The sequence below is a fragment of the Lacerta agilis genome, chromosome 4 (assembly GCF_009819535.1).
Source record: "Lacerta agilis isolate rLacAgi1 chromosome 4, rLacAgi1.pri, whole genome shotgun sequence".
NCBI classification, from domain to species: domain Eukaryota; kingdom Metazoa; phylum Chordata; class Lepidosauria; order Squamata; family Lacertidae; genus Lacerta; species Lacerta agilis.
This window is the reverse complement of record NC_046315.1, coordinates 62,078,694-62,100,826: the sequence shown is the minus strand read 5'-3', so window position 1 is coordinate 62,100,826 and position 22,133 is coordinate 62,078,694. Positions and strand designations below refer to the sequence as shown.

General features: G+C 41.7%; 1 protein-coding gene and 1 pseudogene across 1 annotated transcript; both read left to right on the top strand.

Annotated features, from left to right (window-relative positions):
• The first annotated feature begins 1,416 nt into the window (after window positions 1-1,416).
• MBTPS2 (membrane bound transcription factor peptidase, site 2) lies at window positions 1,417-22,038 on the top strand. The gene is made up of 11 exons (XM_033147262.1): window positions 1,417-1,640; window positions 2,977-3,125; window positions 3,894-4,032; window positions 5,258-5,361; window positions 6,818-6,945; window positions 10,262-10,380; window positions 11,787-11,967; window positions 13,850-13,944; window positions 15,774-15,975; window positions 17,383-17,458; window positions 20,649-22,038. Exons 1-11 carry the CDS (start codon window positions 1,566-1,568, stop codon window positions 20,869-20,871), a joined length of 1,491 nt encoding a protein of 496 aa, XP_033003153.1. The 5' UTR covers window positions 1,417-1,565; the 3' UTR covers window positions 20,872-22,038.
• On the top strand, window positions 7,128-7,238 carry LOC117046142 (annotated as a pseudogene).
• Window positions 22,039-22,133: the final 95 nt, after the last annotated feature.

Below are 22,133 nucleotides of genomic sequence, written 5' to 3'. Positions count from 1 at the left end.
CAGGCTGGTTCAAAACAGGCATTTATCCCAACTAAATATGCTTTAAGATTATGTTGCATACGGGTAGCAATCCCGGGCCTCATATGCCAGAGCGCCAGGGCTTCTATTGGGAAATACAGTTCCAAGGAGAAGGCCCTAGCCTAGCCTAATCCCACATTGTCGACACCGTCACAAAACTACGATTCCCAGGATCCATTGAAAACAGGAATCGGGATAGCACTTGGTTGGCCCGACGCTGTGCCAATCAGCGCGCAGGAAAATGAACTGGGCTGCTCCGCCTCTAGCCAAATTAGCTTCAACGGTGGGCGGATTCCCTGCTTTTGATTGACGTGGGCAAGTTACTGTACTTTAAAAATGAACGTGTTCAGGAGAGCCCCGCACCTCCGCATTCCTAGGAAGCACTAAATTTGAAAGAACTGCTTCCTTTAAAGAATAATAATCAGCAACGTCACTTTCTTTTATTGTAAATCAGATTGATAATTAATTCCCTTTTGCTCCCACCGCAAATTCATTTCTCATCCCGCAACAAGATCCAGGCACGCGCTCGAGCAGAAGGCGCCGTCTCTCTTTGTTTCCGGGGCAACAGTCGGGTAAAACGTTAGTTTGGAACCTGCACTTCGGGTTCGTGGAGTGCAATCTTAAAGAAACAGAAAAGACGCTAAGAGTCAGTGACTGTTTTTTTGTCTTTGTCTGAGCTGCTGTGCTTTAAAATGCCCCACGACGAGACCCGGCAGGCAAAAATAAAAATCAGCCGATCTAAAGATGGCAAATGCTCCCTCTTTTAATAACTTATGTGCCTTAGACCTGTAGATTTTAAATATTTATCTATTCATCTCCTATCAAAACCCTTTTTTGCTCATTTGACATCACAGATTGAGGGGGATGATGATTATTATTAAATGCCCAGCAGGTAGAAATTTAAAAGGTTTAGCCTCCTCGCCACTATATTTTGACAAAGGAGCGGGTATTCCTGCTGCATTTCTGCCTGTGTCACACTCTGAAAGCATGCGAACTTCTTAAGTCCATTCTCCAGTACAGAACTAGGCATAGCTTGTAAAAGCCTGGGCGAGGGGCAACAAAAAGGAGACGATTTGTTCCTTTTTCTTTGTTATTTCACTTTCGTCACGCGGCTTTTAAAGTCAAGAGCCCCATCGGGGAAAATCCCAAAATGTATGAACAGGGCAAAGAAAAGAACAGAACAATCAACCTTTACATACCCCCCCTCCCCCAAGGAGAGCGCTATTATCGCAAAGTGCTGCACCCGAAGGAAGTTTGCTTTTAGTTTTATATACACTGTATAATTTTATTCATACTTCCCTTGCACAGGGAGAATTCTACCGCTTGCAAATGGGAACCCGAAGTGTTGATAGACATGCTTAGGAGGGGAATGTAGGGAATGCTCCGCACGCGGCACGTGTTTTCCGGGTGCTGCATCCGGAAGCCTCCTGCTCAAGAAATGTGCTTGGTGCGCTGTGGTTCCGTGTGACGCTTTGTTCCGGAGTGTAAAGGGATCAATTTTTTTGCTTGGCTCGTTTTGCTGGTTTCGTGTCGTTTCTGCTGCTGACATGATCCCGATGCCCGTGGTGGTTTGCGTGCTGGGGGGCTGGTGTGCCGTATACCTGGCCGACACCGCATTGAAGGTGAGAGGGGCGCTTTCCCAGCCTCGTTGCTAGAGAAGGAATTTTTCTGGGAACTCTAGAACGATACTTAACTTGCTTAAGGTTAGAGAAAGAGGAAACTGTATGGGTGGTGCAAATATAAGACTATAGTGGCATCTCCAACGATTGCAATACGCCTTCCTTCCTATAATCTAAATTCTAGATTTTGCACGCACACACTCGAATGCCTCCGTACACACGCTCCGTCACTAGGGGGCGTGTAATGCGGGAGTTGCTGAAATGAAAGGCGATGTACGGATATAGGAGTGATTCTTCCCATTTTCCCCGCGACAGAGCCCTTAACTGCTGCAAGAAGGTCAGGCAGAAATTCAGCAAGTGCAGCTGTCCAGTTGCCTTTCCTGTTCAATGCTTGCCTGTCGTGCGGCTTATAGTGCCACAAGAGAAATAAGACTGATTGTTCCAAGTCTTGGGATACGCTCCTTTTCCTACAGATGAAGTCCCGGTCCACCATGCTTTTGCATTTTTACCCACCATGCCTCTCTTCACATGGAGTCAGGAATCTGTATCCGAGCTCCCTATTTATGCCCATTGTGCACAGGAAGCAGAGCTGCACAGGGACCTAATGATACCTATGCAAAATTAGAGATATATACACACACAGCATGAGAGCCAGTGTGGTATAATGGTTAGCGTGCTGGACTATGACCTGGGAGACCAGGGTTCAAATCCCCACCCAGCCATGAAGCTTACTGGGTGACCTTAGCCAGTCACTAAGCTCTCAGCCTAACTTACTGCACAGGGTTGTTGTGAAGATGAACTCTTTGAAAGAAAAGGTGATACATGTATATAATAGATAAATAAAATAAGTGATACTAGTAGCACATTCTAGTAAATGATTCTGTGATTTGCTGTTCACTCTTGGACTCTAGCAGTTATTGATTTTTCTAAATTTTAAGAAGTGTGCCTTGTCTTCTTTTTGAAAAGTTATGTTTTTAACTTTTAATTTTGGAAGTGAGTTTCATAGATTGGGTGTGTGACACTATATTTGTGTCTGACTCCCCACACCGCCGCATTGGCTCAGGTTCAACGTATATTAGACTAAAGCTAATGATGTGTAAAATTGTACAGCTGCGTCTGTCCATAAGTTCTAAGGGTATACAACTGTAACTGTTTGTTTTTACCTGACCTAAAGAACAGCCCGTCCTTGGAGTGGGAGAGTATAAACAGAGCTAGCAAATGCAACATGGACAGCGGGAGAACAAAGCACAAAATAAAATGTGATGGCTGCAATAGAGATGCCTGAAATACTCCTGTGAAATACCTTCTATGTCTCACTGCTTTCCCCCTTCTGTTACAGTCCTCTTCCTCCCTGAAGACATCTTACGAAGACTGGCTCACATACTATGGTTTAACCATCTCTCCGTTTCACATGCGATGGCAGACGGCGCTTTTCAACCGCCTGTTTTACAATTGGGGAAGATGGAAGCCCAGAGTTCTTTATCTATGGTATTGTTTTAGAACTATAGTTCAGGCTTTAGTGAGACAATTACTGGAAATTCTTTTGTATCCTGCTAGCAATAACAGTTACCATTCTGAGACTGATTGCTTACACAATATTTTATAGCTAAATAGAATAGCCTTTTGTTTTAGACTTGAATAGCCTTTTTATGTGTGTATGTGACTTGTTTCACATGCAATAGCATGCTGCTGGTATTGAAGACTTAGGAGTGATAAGGCAGTTGCCCTGTAAAATGGGACAGGCCACCTCAGGCCCAGGGGCCAAATGCGCTCCCCCAAGTCCCTCTATCTGGTCTTTGGTGCACACACCTTTCTGAGCTTTGTTTTACATCACCAGCTCTGCTTTACATCTTCCTGGAGTGTTTTTGCTTGGCTGGAATGTGTTCTGGTACTCTGATAATGCTTCTTGCTTGTCTAGAAGGAGGTTAGAGAGCGTGAAGAAACTAGATTAGTGTAGAAAGGTAAAGCTTCACATGTGTTGTTCTGCCCATTGTAACCCTGCACCCCAAAAGCTTGCCCAGAAGGGAAATGCGACCTTTGGGCTAAGAAGATTCCACACCCCTGTGGCTAAATAGTGAATGTACTGGTTGGGTATGCCAAATTGGTCTTGGCATCTGATGTTGAGGGTGGAAGCAGGGCTTCAGTGCCCACTAGTGTGCTCTCATTGGTGTTTGGGAAGTTCCAACAAAGCATCATCACAGTTTAGGAGTCCACTACTGAGATTATATTATGACAGCATTTCTACCTTCATTTCAGGTTTACTGCGGGAATGTTTTTTGGCATAGCTGCTATGTTTGGTTCTGTTATTCTCCTCGGGAAGACACTGATGCAGACACTCTCTCAGATGCTAAGTGAAGCGCCTGCTGGCCAGAATGATCAGATGCTGCAAGTTGTGGTGAGTTTTATTGCTCTACTTACAATTTAAGCATTGGACTGCAATCTTAAACCAGTACCTCCAAAGAAGGCATCTCCTTTTCAATAGAGGGTGTCTCCAAACCTAGCATTTTAAAATACATATATAATTTTACTTAAAACTGTTTCTAGATCACCTTGCCAAGGTGGCTTATAATAGCTGAAAATACAATGTGAATCAGACACAGAATTAAGAATAGTAGTCCAGAGTGGGGAGCACTTTATTCAACAAGGGCAATCCTTTTTTTTATATATTAAATTAACGGTACTAGCAATGATGCAAAGCTGAGCACCTCTGGAGAGGACCGTACCACAATTTTGGAGTAGCTGATGTAAAGGCCCTACTTTTATGTGTCCAAATGCATCCCTTTCAAATAATTTATATACATTCTTATTTATGTACATGCCATCTTATACGTACTTATATGAGCATAAGTCCCATTCAACCCAGTGGGGCTTACCTCTGAGTAGACATGTATAGAACTGTAAAGTTGCTTGTGGAGTTACTAAGACAAGGGAATTAAGGATACACTTCATATGTTGTCTTATTTGCCATCACAACAAGCATGCAACACAACAATAAATGCTGAATGATAAAAAAGGAGCTACATTTTTTACACGCATGCCTTCTACCTGGACATGTTTCACAGATGAAACGTGATTTTCTGTGGTCTTGTGGAGTTACCACTTGGCTTGAGGAAAAGCACATTCTTGCTGTTTTATGAGGCCCACTCAGAAATGATGGAGAGCACCATCCTTTTAGCAAGCCTCAAACAACCACTGTGAGGTTTACTGCTAGGCCAAAGCAGTAGATTTTGTTGGGCCCAGTCTTCTCTGCAGCCTTGAAATTCGGAATGGCATAATTCTGTTTTAGGATAAGGAACTAACTGGAGAATGCTTGGATGTTTGTTATTATAGGTTTCCCGTAGTTTCATCATAGACAGAGCCAGTTATGTAGCACGAGAACCAGGTGGTGTAATGGATAAAGTGAAGGAATTGGGACAGGGAGCCCTGGGCTGGAGTTAGTGACACTGAGCCCTATCCCCACCATATAACCATATAACCTACCTTACAGGATTTTTGTGGGGATAAAAATGGAGTAACTTGCACATAAGCTTCCCTGAGCTCCTTGAAGAGAAAGGTGGGACATAAGGGCCTGTCTTTGCCTAGCTTGCTATCCCGTATCTTCTTGTGTCTTGTGAAAACAGGTGCCTGGTGTAAATCTTCCCATCAGCCAGCTGTCCTATTTCTTCACAGCTATCCTTATCAGCGGTATCATACATGAAGTTGGCCACGGGGTGGCAGCTATCCGGTAATGCAATCCACTTTTTTCTTTTTTTGTGTGTGATGAGAAAAGTTTCTGGAGGATTTAATTATGTGTGAATATGATACCATGTGAGCTTATAGTGAGCATTAACTTAACCTCCCCTCAACTGAAATGAGATTCAGCAAGGGGATGAGGTGACAGAAAGCTGCAGTCTTTGAAATTAGTTTCTGAGGTGGATATCCACAAGCTTCCTTTTTCCAAACATCCTTGGGACACTTGTGTAAAGCCTTCACTACAGTTAACCCCAATTGCTCCTAGTAGGCCCTGAAGCTTCATGAGGTAAATTGGAAAGAAGACCAGTCATTGTCTGGACAGCTGCAGTGAAAGATGGCAGCCCAAACTCTGCAGAGCCAGCTTCTGACTGTTCTCTTTTTCAGCTTTCAACACCTGCTGTGAGCCTGATAGGACAGGGATTGCTTCTGCTATTAATAAAAGGGGGGTCTGGCCCAGAGTAATGAATCATCTCCTTTCTTCATTAATCTCCTTCAATCACACCTCTTAACTCTCAGGTTCTTGGCAGCCTCCTTATTCTTTCTGCCACCCATTTTACCTTATTGACACATTCAAAGTTGTTGTTCTGGCTTTCTCTCTTAAAATCCACTCTCTGTCCAGAGAGTTGGTGCAGAGACTGAGCTGTGAAGTCTCTTGTTCAACACTTGCCTCTACCTTGAGATTACTAGGCAAGCTGCACTTTCTCATGTACAACATTATAATACTAACGTGCCTTACAGGGCTATTGTAAGGACTGGAAGGCTGCCTATTAATTTATTTGGTATGTTTCTATCCCACCTTTCCTCCAGGGAACTCAAGGTGGCATACATTTCCCCCCTCACAATAACCCTGTGAGATAGGCTAGGCTGAGAGACTGTGACCGGCCCAAGGTTACCCAGTGAGCTTGATGGCAGAGTTTGGAATTGAACCCTGCTCTCCCAAGTTCAAGTCCAACACTCAGACCACAGCACCATAGACTACTGGACCAGGTTCTAGCTGTTAATATTAGCTTACAAGGCCCTATAGAATTCAGGGCCAGGTTACCTGAGAGAACACTTTCTGCCATATAGACTTGTAGGGTCACTGCAATCAAGATGTGCCACATCTTGCAGGTGTCCAGATGGCAACAACCAGGAAGAGAGCCTATTTAGTGGTGGCACCCATACTCTGGAATCACCTCCAGCTCTCCCAGAATGCATCAGCTATTACAATTTTGATGCATGCTGGAAACCTTTTTGTTTTCCTGGGCTTTTTGCTTACTGCTATGGGTTTTTTTTTGTTTATCTGGCTACTGATTGTTTTCTAATTTTAATCATAATTGCATATTTGTTTGTATTTCTTATGACTGTACACTGCCTGGAAAAACTTGCCTGACAGGCAGTATACAAATATTTTTTTAATAAATAATTGATTCAGTGTTGCAAATTTGTTTTCTTCCCTTTTCTTTTAGAGAGCAGGTTCGATTCAACGGATTTGGAATCTTTATATTTATTGTTTATCCAGGGGCGTTTGTTGATCTGTTCACCACCCACTTGCAACTCATTTCCCCAATCCAGCAGCTGAGAATATTTTGTGCAGGTAAAATAACTTGCCCTTTTGTTAACGTATAGCATAAATTGTGCTGTGTGTTCCTTAGAACATTTCAGTGTTGCAGATGGAATCTGGAAGTGCCCGGTAGAGCACTGGAGGATGAGTTGTTTAGTTATCACATAAGCCTTGGAGCTGTTCAAAGTCTTTTGGAGCTGAGGTGTGCAAAGATAATACTTACCTTATCATGAAGGAGGTTTTCCTAAGGTGAGGCTCATCCATTGCACTGCGGATGTGCTGACCCCTGTGATTTTCCCAAATGCGGGAAACTTGACTGCATTAAAAAAAAGTAAAAGGAAAAAAAGTTGTGCAAAAATACCTTGAGCAGATATGTAGAGGTTTGTGTTGCCAAGCAATGAGTCTGACCTAATACAACAGCAGATGTGCATGTACATAAGCATTCCCTAACCAGGTGCCCTGCAAATTCTCTAGCACGATGGAAGCTGTAGCCCTAAATATCTGATGTAGATAGTGTTTTCTGTGAGTATGCAAGCTGCAACAAATTTGCAATGTCTCTGTATATAGCTTCCCTGCTCCCACTTCCACAGTGAATCAAGGGGTCCTATGTAGCAGTAACCTGCTGTGCTGATCAGGTTCCTTCCATCTTCTCCCAGGTGGGCCGAAAATAAATCTGGTTGTTTCTTTCTTCCCTCCCACTGATTATCTGTTTGGTGGGCAGAGGCCGGAACTAAATCTAGATCTCTGGGCTCATAAATCTCTAGATTGGGCTGTGTATCCATACTCCTTCAAGCTTAATACATCGGGGCCTGTAATCAAAGGTACTGGAGTTGTCAACAACAAATGCATCTTAGCTCTACAAGAACAATCATGCCAGCAATGGGTTGTTGTTTAAGAAAAACAGGTAGATGTATGGTGGAATACAATCTGTCTTGCTAATTGAAATAGACTGTTAAGAGCAAAATTTGTGTGTTGGGATGGCTTCAAATGGAAAATAAGATGGCTCAATCACCCATTTAATTTGAGCGTTCATGGATACTTTGCTTACGAGCAAGGAGGATTAGCGTTCTGGCTAAATTTATGTGCCAATTTAGTTTTAAGACAGATGTGATTTAAAACACTCTAAGGAGAAGAATATTATTATTAAAGCCAGCTAGTAATGGAAATGTAGACAAACCCTTAGCTACACAATTATAAACAGGCTGGTTTGTTTTACTTTCTTCATGGCAACTCAAAGCCTCAAGGAAATCCGAAGAAATGAAAATTGGGATTGAAGTGCAAGGATGATGTAAAAACGCATTTATAGCAAGCATCTGTCATCAGGTTTAATTACTTTTGGCTTCTGCAATAACTTGTTGGTTGAAATGTGAAATAAGAATTACACCTCCGGTCAGGGAAAATGTTCTATGAAAAAGAAAGACATGCCAAAGTGGTATGTGGGTTTGTCTGCGTTGACAGTTCACAATTCACATCCAGGGTATGGGGTGATAATGTGGAGACTTGCCCCTTCATAGAGGCTTTTTTCTTTTCTTTTTTTTCTTTTGCTGAGCTATATTTGCAAAAAGAAATTACCGAGCAATCCCCCCTCCCCTATAGAGCAAGGATGGCTAACCCCTGGCTTTTCAGATCATCTGCAGGAGCGTCATTAGTCATGTCCTGAGTTGTCAAGGCTCATTTGACAATAACATCAAACTGAGCCTTTAGTGTTAATGGCCCAGTCCTGTGGAATACTCTGCCAGTAGAGATTCAGCAGGTGCCTTCTATGCCAAATTCCTTGATGAAACTTTTCTATTCTGTCATGAGATTAAGAACGTATCTTTCTATAGTAGCTACCGTAATTTCTGATTTTAACTTTTTTAATTTGGTTTTTATTGCATACCTTTGTGTATAATTGTTGTAAACCTCTCTGGGTTGTTTTTTTTTAAATGATTGGTAGTAAATGTTTTGGACATCCCTTAAAATTGGCTGTGCTGGCTTGAGCTGATTGGAGTTGGAGCCCAGCAACATCTGCTGGCCACAAGTTGGTCTCCTCTGATGTAGAGCCTTACTGCTTATGTTAAACTCTTTTGCTACAGCAATTTTGGCACAGTTACTTGAAAGCAAGCCCAGTTGAAACTGGTAATAGTGATAAAACACTTAGCAATTACAGTGGTGCCCCGCTAGACGAATGCCTCGCTAGACGAAAAACTCGCTAGACGAAGGCATTCGTCTAGCGGAAGGCTGCCCCGCTAGACGAAAAAGTCTATGGGGCTGCCTCGCAAGACGAAAAATTCTCGTCTTTTTTTTTTCGTTTTGCGGAGCGCGGCTGCCATTGCCGCTCTGCAAGACGAAAAACCCGCTAGACGAAAAATTTCGCAGAACGAATTATTTTCGTCTAGCGGGGCACCACTGTACTTATATCTGTTTTCATTTTTTTTGTCAATAATATGTATATATTAATTCTCACTTACATGGACAATCTTGTAAAGTAGGATAGCATTGCCCTCTTCAAGTACAGATGGGGACTCGGGCTAAAAGTTTGTGATTTGGGCGAGGCGAGAGTTGAACCAATAGTCTTCTGGCTCACACTCCTGGCTGCTACACGAATCTAGCTCTCAAACAGATGTCCAAATAATAGTGTGCAGGGTGGTCTAGCAACACGTGACCCTTCTGTATTTGTACTCCTTGTGTGGATGGATCAGTTGAGTTTGAAGGAACTAGCTATGGCACCCAGAAGCTATGAAAGCGTACTCTTTATTGCAAGTCCTTGCTATCTCTCCCATCCTTCTGAACAGTGTTCTTCTGACATGCTGTGAATCATGTGGTCGCTTTTCAAAGGTTAACTTAGGTCTGTTCAGTATTCATTCAGACTTCAATCTTGCCTTTGGGATCCCTTTCACATACCCCACCTATCGTCATTGCAGCAATGGCCCCTTTGTGTTTGAGGCTGGATTGGTTCCCATTCATTATTTATTCTTGTGCGCTGCTGCTTTGTCCATTGTTTATTAAGAGTGATGCGGCGTTTGCCTTGGAAGTTCTGCCAGGTACAGCCTTAGTCAGGGCTGGCACATTACAGCGCAGTCTTAACCACATCTATCCAGACTTTATCCCTATTGCATTCAATGGGGATTTCCCCCATGTAAGTGGGGTTAGGGTTGTGTAGCCTTTGTCTTTGAGATCTTAATTTTAAAACCTTCCGTCTTGACGTATAACTTGGATGGTTTATTCTTCTCTACTTAACAGTTTGTCATTGTAGTAAATTTAGAAGCCAGTTCTAATAAATTAAGATTCTGTTTCATCTGCTGTTCGTTGCATCGGTAGCCAGCGTGGGTTTTCTTTCTTAACATATACGCTCCTTCTGTCTTTATAGGAGTCTGGCATAACTTTGTGCTTGGAGTTGCAAGTCTTGTGGTTCTCTTCTTCCTGCCAGCTATTCTTTTCCCATTTTATTACACTGGTGCTGGGGCACTTGTCACTGAACTCACAGAGGTAAGAGCCATGAATAACTCAGTATTTAGAAAGAGTCCTCCATAATCTATTAAGCCAAGCCCTGCAGTTCTTTCACTCCTCTTCAAAAGTGTTTGTGCTGGGAAACTTGATTTTTTTTTGGTGCCGCTGCTTCATGGAGCCCTGGGGCTGGGTGAAATTGCTCATCCCTGTTCCATAATATGGTACTAATTGCTAAATTTTCCATGTTAATTGACCCATTCAAAGTACTCCTTGTCCTAGAGCCAGAAACAATATGCTGTTGCCACTGGAGCTTCCTTAGAAAATTCGTAGGACCAGTTATGCTAAGTCCTGATGCAGAGACTGTGGACTAGTAGTAGACAGCGCAGTGAGACTGCCTCTGGCCAAATTGATGTTGCATACTGGGATGGGCAGCGGCCCTTTGATGGCGCAGGGTGGTGCATTCATGTGATGAAACAATAAGACTGGGAGATAATCATAGAATCGTGAAGTTGGAAAGGATCATAAGGGTAATCTAGTCCAACCCCCTGCAATGCAGCAATCTTTTGCCGGACGTGGGGCTTGAACCCATGACCCTGAGATTAAGAGTCTCATGCTCTACCAACTGAGCTATAATAAATCAGAAGTAATCATAATTGAAGCAAAGGGCCTGAAAAAGAAGCTCCCCAACAGAAATAGATACAGTGGTACCTCGCTAGACGAATGCCTCGCTAGACAAAAAACTCGCTAGACGAAAGGCATTCGCTAGCGAAAGGCTGTCTCGCAAGACGAATTTTCCAATGGGCTTGCCTCGCAAGACAAAAAAATTTCGTGATTCCCCCCCCCCCGTCAAACTGCTCTTCCCCCGTTGGTGCTTCGCAAGACGAAATTTTCGCTATACGACAGCACTCGCAGAACGAATTAATTTCGTCTTGCGAGGCACCACTGTACATACATTCCAGTGCAGTCATCGTCACAGGGAAATTTGTCCTTGGCCTAATATTAAATAGTTTATTGTTGATACAACACTTTAGAAAGTTGCTGTACTTCTTCTGGAAGGCAGGGAATTGTTGAGGTGGGTTTTTTGGGGGGTCTTTTGGGAGACAGATGGCAGCAAAATGAACCCCAGAATGGACATTTTCGCATTAAGGCGCTTGGCTAACTGAGATGCATCGATTGCACTGTCTCATCTTTTGTCAAAACTTTTAATTTTTCTTCATATCTTGCGTGATAGCAATTCATGAAATCCAAAGTGTGTATTGACTGTGGTCTGCGCACAGCCATAGTCCTCTTTAATTTTATTTTTAGGAAATATTCTTTGTTCCCCTCCCATTAGAGATGTTACTCCTTCTGTATTTTGGAAGAATGGCAAAAGACGGAGAGATCCAGGCACTATTTGGGACAAGGGCGCATACAGGTTTTACAGCTTCATGTTTTATTGCACTTAGGAGTCTCCTGCTAATGGGCCCAGAGGGCTTTTTGTTGGTGACCTTGTCACCAGTCTGCAAGACTGCTCAGTTCATAGTGTGGAGGACTGGAATTCCTGCCTGGGAAAGATCTATCTGAAGCCACAAACAGGCTATTGCATAAAATCATCAGTTCTACAACAGCTAAGCTACCCATCTAGAGGTATAGTCATTTCTATGTTGTTGATTGTTGTTATTATTAGTCATTTTAAGGGTGGTAAAAACGAGGCCTTTGGCCATTTTTTCCCCTATTGCATCTGACACTTTAGTTCTGATGGCTGTCTTGGAATTTGTATTAGGGTTTTGGGGTTTATGGTAATATTTTAATCTTGTGATCAGGGTTGGAATGGGGATTGTTATATATTTTAATACCATTGTGATGTTGAATTTGTTAGCCACCAGGTTCCATTGAAAATTGGTTTTGGAAATATTTAAGTATCTAAACAAATGCCTGTGCATATATCTTGCCTGCCTAGTAGTACATTCTTTCTGTGGCTGCCTGTTTAAGATGGATCAAAGCCAGATAACAAATAGATGAGTAACCCAGCCATGTGGTTTTAGTTTCTGCAGTGCAAACCGTAGTCTGCACCCTGACAACTGTAAGAGCAGCCTAACCTTGGCAAATGGGGCAGATGCATCTCCCTTTGTCCTGCTCAACAGTGGGACATTACTACTGTAGAATAAGGATTTGGCCTTGTAGAGCTGTTTCTAAATTCATAGGCTTCCTAAGTAGCTGATAGGATACTTCATAAAGCAGGCACCCCCAAACTCAGCCCTCCAGATGTTTTGGGACTACAACTCCCATCACCCTTAGCTAACAGGACCAGTGATCGGGGATGATGGGAGTTGTAGTCCCAAAACATCTGGAGGTCTGAGTTTGGGGATGCCTGTCATAAAGGGCTATTTCTGGGCTCTTTACACCCCTCATCTGTGCCATCATATTCTCAAAACAGCAGTGATGTTGAAGTCCATCTAAGTGGGTGAGCACAATTTGTGGTGGCACAAATTGCGCCCTTTAGGCTGTCTTAGCAGGAGCATTTTATAACTTCGGGCTATGAGGCTAAGTGTACACTGCACAAAATAACATTTCACTACTCATTAGTAGTAGACTAAACAACAACAACTCATTAGTTATCCAAGATCTCCATCACTTCTTTTTCTTTTCTGATGTAGCATCGTGCCAGTTAGAAAATGACAAGAGGGTGTTCCCCATCTCCACCCATCTCTTGTCCTGTATCCACAAGTTGGCTCCTTGAGTTCCTAGGATTTATATATTTTTATGTCTGTGGTGAAAAATGTATAAACTTTAATTACAGTTTTTCATTATGCTACTGTTATACAGGTAAAATAGCTTTGAGATTCTCCTCTGGCCAAAAAAAGATCAGCATAAAAACATGAATCTAAATAAATGGAGCCTTTGTGATTTAAAATATTTTGTAGCTGTGCATGTAAAAATACTCAGCAAGCATATGTCTATTTAACTTGCATTGATAAATGTAATTCGATTTAGCTATGGCTATACCACAACTTTATTGCAGACATAGGTTAGTTTTCAGTCAACTTGTCTGTCCATGTGTGTTTGCTAATAACCCTTAGTAACTGTAATTTTGTAAGGGTTCTGGATATAACCATTTACAGATCCTTTACCCTTGCTCAGAATAACAGATCTGAAGGCTCTTGTATGCATCAGCATTAATTCAGCTGAATACTTTAGAATACAGAGACAGCTTCAAAGGCAAGGGCTCAAGTGGGTTTATTCAGCATGATCCCCCAAACTTGGTTTCAGTGCCCTTGAAAGTATCTAGATGTTCCAATTGAACTGTATTTTTTCTGTTCAAAAAACCTTCACAAAAGTATATGGGAGAAATAACTCCACCATGATTGATGGCAACATTTCTCACTAAAGCATGAAGCCGTCACAGAGAACTGTGCCTTCTCTGAAGGATAGTGGTGGCTGTTGAGTCTTTCATTTCTTTCACTCAGGAGTACAAATCTAGGAAGCTGTGATTTCTGAAAATCTAATAATGAGTTGTGTTTCTCTTTAGGTTTTAAAAGACTTGACGGCACTGTTGAATGTTGTAGCAACAACAGCCTCACAGACGTCTGCTTTTCATACAGTAATAACTTAAACGGTCAGTTGGTAAGTTAGCTGTGCAAACTGTCAGATCCAAACACCAATATATATGGTTGACATGCACCACAAGGTTTGTTTTGAAATGTTGGAGTCGGGCTCTTAAACTGAACTTGGCATATTAATCCAGTTGTAAACATATTATCCTCATGACACAATCTGTGTACTTGAGAAACAGAAATAAGGAAGTTGAGCAGTCATACTTCTTCTGTTTATATAACCATTTGAATCCTTTCCTACGTGCAAACAAATTGCAGTGACCTCCTGACACACACGTTTAAGGCCTGAGCTAAGAGAACTAAACTGGCAGCCATTTAACTAAGTTTAAGGGTGGGTACTGGTTTTGAAGGTCCTAAACAACTTGGGGCCAGGTTTCTAGAGAGAAAGCCTTCTTCCATATGGTCCAGTGCAGCAGCTGTGGCCTGCAAAATAAGTCCTATTAACCACCTCACAGCCTGCCGTGCCCATAATTACAGTGTTGTAGAGTGATTACTTTCTCCACGGTGATAACTACTTTCTAGAACAACTTGTGGAGATCTGGCAGGCTCTAACTGTTGTATGTTTCTGCCAACAATGGAAAATACCTGTTTTACCTGGTTTTACTTGGCCTGGTTACTCTGATCAATATTTTTAACTTTGTTTTAATGCAATATTTTGTCACTGGGAGTTGTGTGTGTGTGTGTCTGAACTGCCTCAGCATTTCTTTTTAAGATGAAAGATAGTTCATAAATTATTTTAATAAGTAATGTCAAGAAGATCATGTATGCCTGTGGGGTTGTAGCTTGGAGCAAGTGGTGATAAAGGGGAAATGCATGTCAAAACTAGAATAACTTGTTCACAGCCATTCCCTAAAGTCCAACTTCGTGTTTGAAGAAGACACATGCAGTGAAAAGTGCTTGTGAATGTGCACATTAATTGACTCCCTTATGGGGAAAAGTTGCAACATTTGGGACTTTTCACTTTAGAGAAAAGGAAAGAGGCGACATGTGAGCAAGTGGATAGAAAAAAAAGCTTTTCTCTCTCTCGTAATGTTAGAACTCATGGACAGCCAATTAAGCTGAATGTTGGAAGATTCAGAACATATAAAAACAATTCTTCACACAGCACATAGATAAAACTATGGAACTTGCTCTCACGGAATGCAGTGATTGCCACAAACTTGGGTGAGTTTGTAAAAGGATTGCACAGATTCATGCAGGAGAAGGCTATCAATTGCTACTAACTAGTTATGATGGCTATGCTCTGCCTCCATGGTCTGAGGCAGCAATACTTCTGAATAGCAGTTGCTGGAAGTCACAGTAGAGGGGAGAGGGCTCTCATACTCAAATCCTGCTTGCTGGTTTTCCACAGGCATCTGGCTGGCCACTGTAAGAACAGGATGCTGGACTAGATGGGCCATTGGCCTGATCCAGCAAGCTCTTCTTCCATTGTTAAAGACTCTAAGTTAAAGGGGCCCCTGACCCTCAGGTCCAGTCGTGTCCAACTCTGGGGTTGCGGTGCTCATCTCGCTCTATAGGCCGAGGGAGCCGGCATTTGTCCGCAGACAGCTTCCGGGTCATGTGGCCAGCATGACAAAGCCACTTCTGGCGAACCAGAGCAGTGCACAGAAACGCCGTTTACCTTCCCGCTGGAGCGGTCCCTATTTATCTACTTGCACTTTGACGTACTTTCAAACTGCTAGGTGGGCAGGAGCTGGGACCGAGCAATGGGAGCTCACCCTGTGGCAGGAATTCGAACCGCTGACCTTCTGATCAGCAAGCCCTAGAACCTGTGGTTTAACCCACAGCGCCACCTGGGTCCCTCAAAGACTCTACCTGAATGTTTATTTAACATCCCAGGTCCAGTATGCCTGTCTGCCAGCACGGAAAGCTATTGAGGCCAGCCAACTTTGCCGAACCAATACGGATTGCCGGAGGGAGTTTGTTCCAAGTTTGTGTGTGACCCCTTCTCTGGAAAACCATACAAGGCTTATCCGAGTGAAACATCCACCTCAGATGGATATGCTGTTTGTTGGGCACCCGCTGCATCTCCAATATACAGGTTGGTATGATTTTGCGGGAAGATTATAAACAAAGCTGAGCAGGTGAGCAACTAAACTTCATAGGAAATTTGTTGGCAAGTTGCTTGTGTAGCTTCCGTTGAATTCAGCCATCTGCCCACCTTTAGCAGTGCTTCATCTGTGTGATATGTCAGAGCCCTTACAGGGTGTCCATGGCTCTTGAGCCTGTTTTCTGAGTCAGACTCGAAACTGCACTCCACTCTTCCTTCCTCCCCTTGAGCAGTTGCAGTCATTGAAGTTATTGGAAGGGACCTCATGGGTCATCTAGCCCAAGCCCCCGCTTCATGTGTTTAAAAAAACCTAACTTAGATGTGTCAACATGGAAAAGCTTTAAAGTTCTCTAAACTTTAAAGAAATTGGGCTTTGTTTTGTAAGCATGCCTTTCATATAATCTATTTTATACTTGGGGATGCATAAACGGATAATTGGGCCTACGTAGGTGGTATGGTTCAGGTATCTGAAAATTGCTACCAAATCTTTAGATGTGTCCATATCACACTTCCATTTGATTTCCACAGGCTGTCTAACTTGCTGTCATTTATTTAAACTAATATCTTTACCCATAACAGGGCCTTCTTGGTGGTGGTTCTTTACTTCTGGAATGCCCTCCCTGGTGAGGGACATCTGTCTCCCTCATTATAAATTTCAGGGGGAATTTTAAAACAATTCACCCAGGCTGAAAGATACTGTTCCTGGCAAAGTTGAAATCATTAGCTGTGAAAATACATTATTGTTTTTAGTTGTTCTTAATGTTTTTAAAAATGTTTTATATATACTTTGTATTTAATTGTGCTGCTTTGCCACTTTGGGCTCCCTTGGGAAGAAGCAGGGATCTAAAAGTTGAAGAAGAAGAAGAAAGCCCTGATTCTGGCAGCAAATTGTGTTTTTAATCAGACTTCTCTGAATGCTTAAAGTTTGTGCCTTTGGGCTTAAAAACAAATCTCAAAGAGTAGGGATAATGCTCTCAACAATGTAAATTATTCCTCTTCCTACATTTACCTTCCTTACCATGTCTTCTGAGCTTGAAGTTAAGCTCTGACGCAGAAAAAAATGAGGTGTTGGAATGAAATCCATTTCCTGTTTCTTGCTGCCTTTTCTGCTGTCATAATTGTGTCTGTGGTACTTCAAATAAGAATATTTGCAGTATAGTCTTTCATAATAAGCAGTACAATTGCTCAATTGTAAAGTAGCCACAAGCACATCATATGCTTAGGCTGAATGTTCTCATAAAATAGAGCTCACTAATGTATGACTACATTGGCAATAGTGTAGGGAAACAAAAGCTATATTTGTCATGAATGCTCAGAAATGAGAGATGTTTGTATTCTGCCAAAATGTTCTTCACTTTTGGAGGCTTGTAAAACTTTCTTTTCTGTTATTCTTCAAAGTGAGTCTCAGCAGTTTTGTACCTCGACACAGCTTCCTCAGTATCGATCTGCCTGTGGTAATGGAAACATTTTGCAAGTATCCTTTGTTATTTGTGTCAGCTTTTCTAGAGAAGACAATGCAAATATGTCTGATACATAAAAGGACTTTTGAGGACCAAAACAATTTGATTTTTCAAAAAAGAGATTGCTCTTATCTAGGTTGTGTAGATTTAGTTTAGAATTAAAGCTTATTACATTTATACATTGCTTCCCACTTAGGGTTTCCACTAAGGTATGTGAAGTATAGCGTTATATTTTTAGATTCTAATCCTAGCACTTCTGTCCTGTTTTCTAATGTTCCTTTCACACTGCAGTACCTGTTACATTATTGAACTAAGGATTTAAACCATTGTTGTGCTATATTCCATTTATACCAGTGGTTGTGGTGAGGCACAACAACAAACATCAATGGAGAACACCATTACTCCCCAGCCCTATCCTCACATGCATTCCTCTGGCCCCATGATACCCCCCATACAAAGAGCAAGAAAGAATTGTGTGCCAGTATACCCCCTCAATTTTTGTCCCCTTACTTCTCTGATTTTCTGGGTTAATGGGGCTGCAAATGGATTATTTCTGGAACCAATCAACACAGAAATGAGTGCTGAACTTCTGCTAGTTCCCACTAGATTTCCAGAATTGGCTTTTATGTTGTGTGAAAGCTCAAATATAACTTGGAAATTAGAAGTTAGGGGAACATCAGGGCAATGGAATAAACTGCTGTGCGAATGCAAACTAGGAAAATCCTGAGGCGATGTATTCAACGGTTCAAGGGCTGAGAGCCATTGGCAAGTTAAAGATGCTTTAGCTCGACCATTGATGCAGCCTTACTGAGGAGTAAGGAGTTTCCTGCAACTCTATGCACTGCCTTATCTTTTTATCAATGCTCAGTCAAGTAGGGGAACCTGAGGCCCTCCAGATGTTGTTGAACTCCAACTCCCATCATTCCTGACCATTGTCCATGCTGGAGCTCATGGGAATTGGAGTCTGATAGCACCTTCAGGGCCACAGCTCCCCATTACTGCTCTAGCTGCTTTAACTGGGTTGAAGCTGAAGGCTAAGATTTGACTAAATAATTTATGTGTTCATAACTCCCTTAGAAAGGCTGTATCTGTGATGGGTAGACCAGTAGGATGCAAGACACTGCCAAGTCCAGCAGTCTTTCATGCCTATGCTAAATAGTGCTTGTCGCTGACAGGTGTAACAAATTACACCCATTAACGTATTTCACCGCACTTTGCAAATAAGCACCATACTGTGAGCAATATACCGTATTTTTCGCTCCATAGGACGCACCGGACCATAGGGCGCACCTCATTTTTAGAGGAGGAAACCAGGAAAAAAAAATATTTTTCTGGTTTTCTTCCTCTAAAAGCCCTGGTTTTGTTGTTGTTGTTTTTTTGAGGATCAGCTAAAAGTTTTGCAGCTGTTTTTGCAAAGGCAAAAGGCCTTTTTTTAAAGGATCAGCTAAAGGTTTTGCAGCTTTTTTGCCAAGGGGAAAGCCCTGGGGTTTTTTTTTTAGGATCAGCTAAAGGTTTTGCAGCTGTTTTTGCAAAGGCAAAAGGCCTTTTTTTAAGGATCAGCTAAAGGTTTTGCAGCTTTTTTGCAAAAGGGAAAGCCCTGTTTTGTTTTGTTTTTGGTTTGTTTTTTTTGAGGATCAGCTAAAGGTTTTGCAGCTTTTTTTGCAAAGGGAAAAGCCCTGGGTTTTTTTTTAGGATCAGATAAAGGTTTTGCAGCTTTTTTGCAAAAGGGAAAGCCCTGTTTTGTTTTGTTTTTGGTTTTTTTTTTTGAGGATCAGCTAAAGGTTTTGCAGCTTTTTTTGCAAAGGGGGGAAAAGCAAAGAGGAAAAGCCCCATTTTTATGGGGTTTAACTCACATTTCTGAAAAAATCTTAAGGAAAGGGAGCCATTTCTACTGTTTGTAGACAGATAATCTAATCAGCCAGTCACATGTCCTGGGGAAACAAACATCCTCCCTCTGCAGCACATTCAACAAAGGAGGGCGGGGCTGAAAGGGAGCCGGGACTCTTATCTCTCTCCCGATCTCTTGCTGATCAGCTGCTGAGCGGGGTCCTTTCAACACTCCCTTTTCTCTTTGTAAAATAAAAAGCACAATCTGCTTTTGGCCCCTGGGCAATCCAGCTCCAGGGACCACCATTCGCTCCATAAGACGCACAGGTATTTCCCCATACTTTTTAGGAGGAAAAAAGTGCGTCTTATGGAGCGAAAAATATGGTATAAATTTCTCTACATAAGTAGGAATGGTATATAGGTTTGGCTGTAAATTAAGTGATAAGCTATTTGTTCTTTTGATGATCATAACTGTGGCATGGAATAGAAATGGTGTGGCCAGACCTCAGCTTTTGGTTTATTTGGATCAGTCTCCTAAGTTAGAAGCACACCCTCGTCTATTCTCTAGAACAGGGGTTCCCAAACTTGGGTCTCGAGCTGCTTTTGGATTACAGTTCACATTGTCCCTGCCCACTGGCCCTGCTAGCTAGGGATAGTGGGAGCTGTAGTCCACAAACAGCTGGAGACCCAAGTTTGGGGAACCCTGCTCTAGGATGATCTGTATGAAATGTGGAATTAGAAATATGTACACAGAAGCAAGAGACATGTAGATGTTATAATAGAGCACATGTGTGTACATAAAGCAAGGATGGGGCATGGGCTGTTCTTTTCATGAAAAGGCATATGTGGAGGATGGCAGTGAAACCACCTCATTCCTGTAGCCAAATCTTTTACTTGCAGTGTTCTGTTGCTGCAATGAGTTTTCCGCTGAGCTCCAATACAGAAAGCGAGCTGGTCTTGGGGTTGGGGTGGGGGAATCAAAACTTTTAAAATGGAATGCAGCAATATGAGGGCAGGTTTTCCTCCTCTCCACCATGTGTTCTTTTATATGCAAAGAATACAGCACTCCCAGTTTACATGTAAATGGTTCAGATACATATAAATGGCACAGATAAATGGCACAGGTCATTGGGGGGGGGGACCAGTTTATTGATGTTAAGGTGGCATGCTATATCAAAGAAATATTAAAATACAATGTTTTGGTGGCACTTCCTGGGTTTTTATGTGTTCCATTACCAGTCTTTCTCTAATGTGGACAATACAATTCATGTTAAAACAGTTGTGGTGAAATACTGTGTTTCCAAGTTTTAGACTATATGTTATATTTAAAATATAAAAATGCAATCTTGTTTATTCCCCTTAACCAATTTTAACCAGGTATCTGATTTCCCTCTCTGGAGCGCTGGCTGTAATCAACGCAGTCCCTTGCTTTGCTTTGGATGGACAGTGGATATTAAACTCTTTCCTGGAAGCTACTCTTAGCACGCTGGTTGTTGAAAAACAAAACAGGGAGCTAATTGGCTTTTTAATTTTGCTCTCTGGCAGCACACTTTTAGCTGCCAATGTGGCGTTAGGACTTTGGGTGGTGACAGCCCGATAGCACATTTTTTGTTCATTTTGACATCTGATAATTTATACTAGGCACATGGGAAATAGTGAAAGTGTGTGTGTGTGTGTGTGTGTGTGTTTGGACAAAACAAGACAAGCAGCTTCAATCAAATTATGGCAGAAGAAAGATTACTTTCCTGTGAGCTGTAAGTAATTCAGGATTGGATGGTTGTGATCTTAAAGATTAAATTATTTCTTCTTTAATCATTTGTGAAAACTTTATTGGAAAGGCAGGAGAAGAGTTAGACTTGGCTTATTTAGATGTCCTAGCAAGGCCATTGTTCAGTGCTAAGCTCCTGTACACTGGAAAACTTACTCTTCCAAAATAAGGGGACAGGAATAACGTTGAGCTCATTTTCCTAGCCATCACTACAAGCTGTTATTAGGAGCTAGAAATGTCTGTGTTAAATGCTAAACCCTTATTTTATGCTTAAAATACATGGTTCTGCACTCTATACATGCAGGATCTTTGTGGGTATAGATAGGGATTTTCCTTTGTCTGCATGGGAATTTTTCTTCCCCTAGATAAGGGGGGAAGTTCTGCACTGCATTCTCATTCTCTTATTTTCTCTGTTTAAACTGCATCAATATGTTGATTATTCAAAATATCTTTTTAAAAGTTCCCCACCCCCTTTATTATTTTATATTTGCATTTTTAAAATGATCACTTTAGGCACATGATTTTACCATGATCCTCGATTTTATCATAACATATATTGATCTCAGAAAAATAATGGTATGTTTATGTGTTTTTAATAATTGGTTGGAAGTCTTTTTGAATGTGTCATGGCATAGAAGCAGGATATCAATTTAAATATAAAAATTACGGTGTGTCATTGCTAATTTATACTTCATTGTAAAAATCTGTATCAGATGGAGAATGTACATAATTTAGGCTCACTTACTTAATAAGGAGTAAGTCCATTAAGCTGAATGAGACTTCATTTTGAGTAGATGTGCTTAAGATCACACTGCACAATGAATACTTTGCTGGTTTCTTTAAGTGACCAATCCTACTTTTAAGACTTCAGATGCATATAGAGTTAACATGTTTATTTCTATGTAATGATCTGATTGTGATGAATGTAACCATATAATTAAAGGCTTACCTTTCTCTGGGTTTACAAAAATAAACTTTTTTGTTTAGTTAGAAACACCATCACACAACAGCTGTACATTGGCTTTACAGAAATGTTGCAAATCTATAGACCTCAATACAGTATTGATAGTTCTATGGCTGGAAAAGAGGCCCTA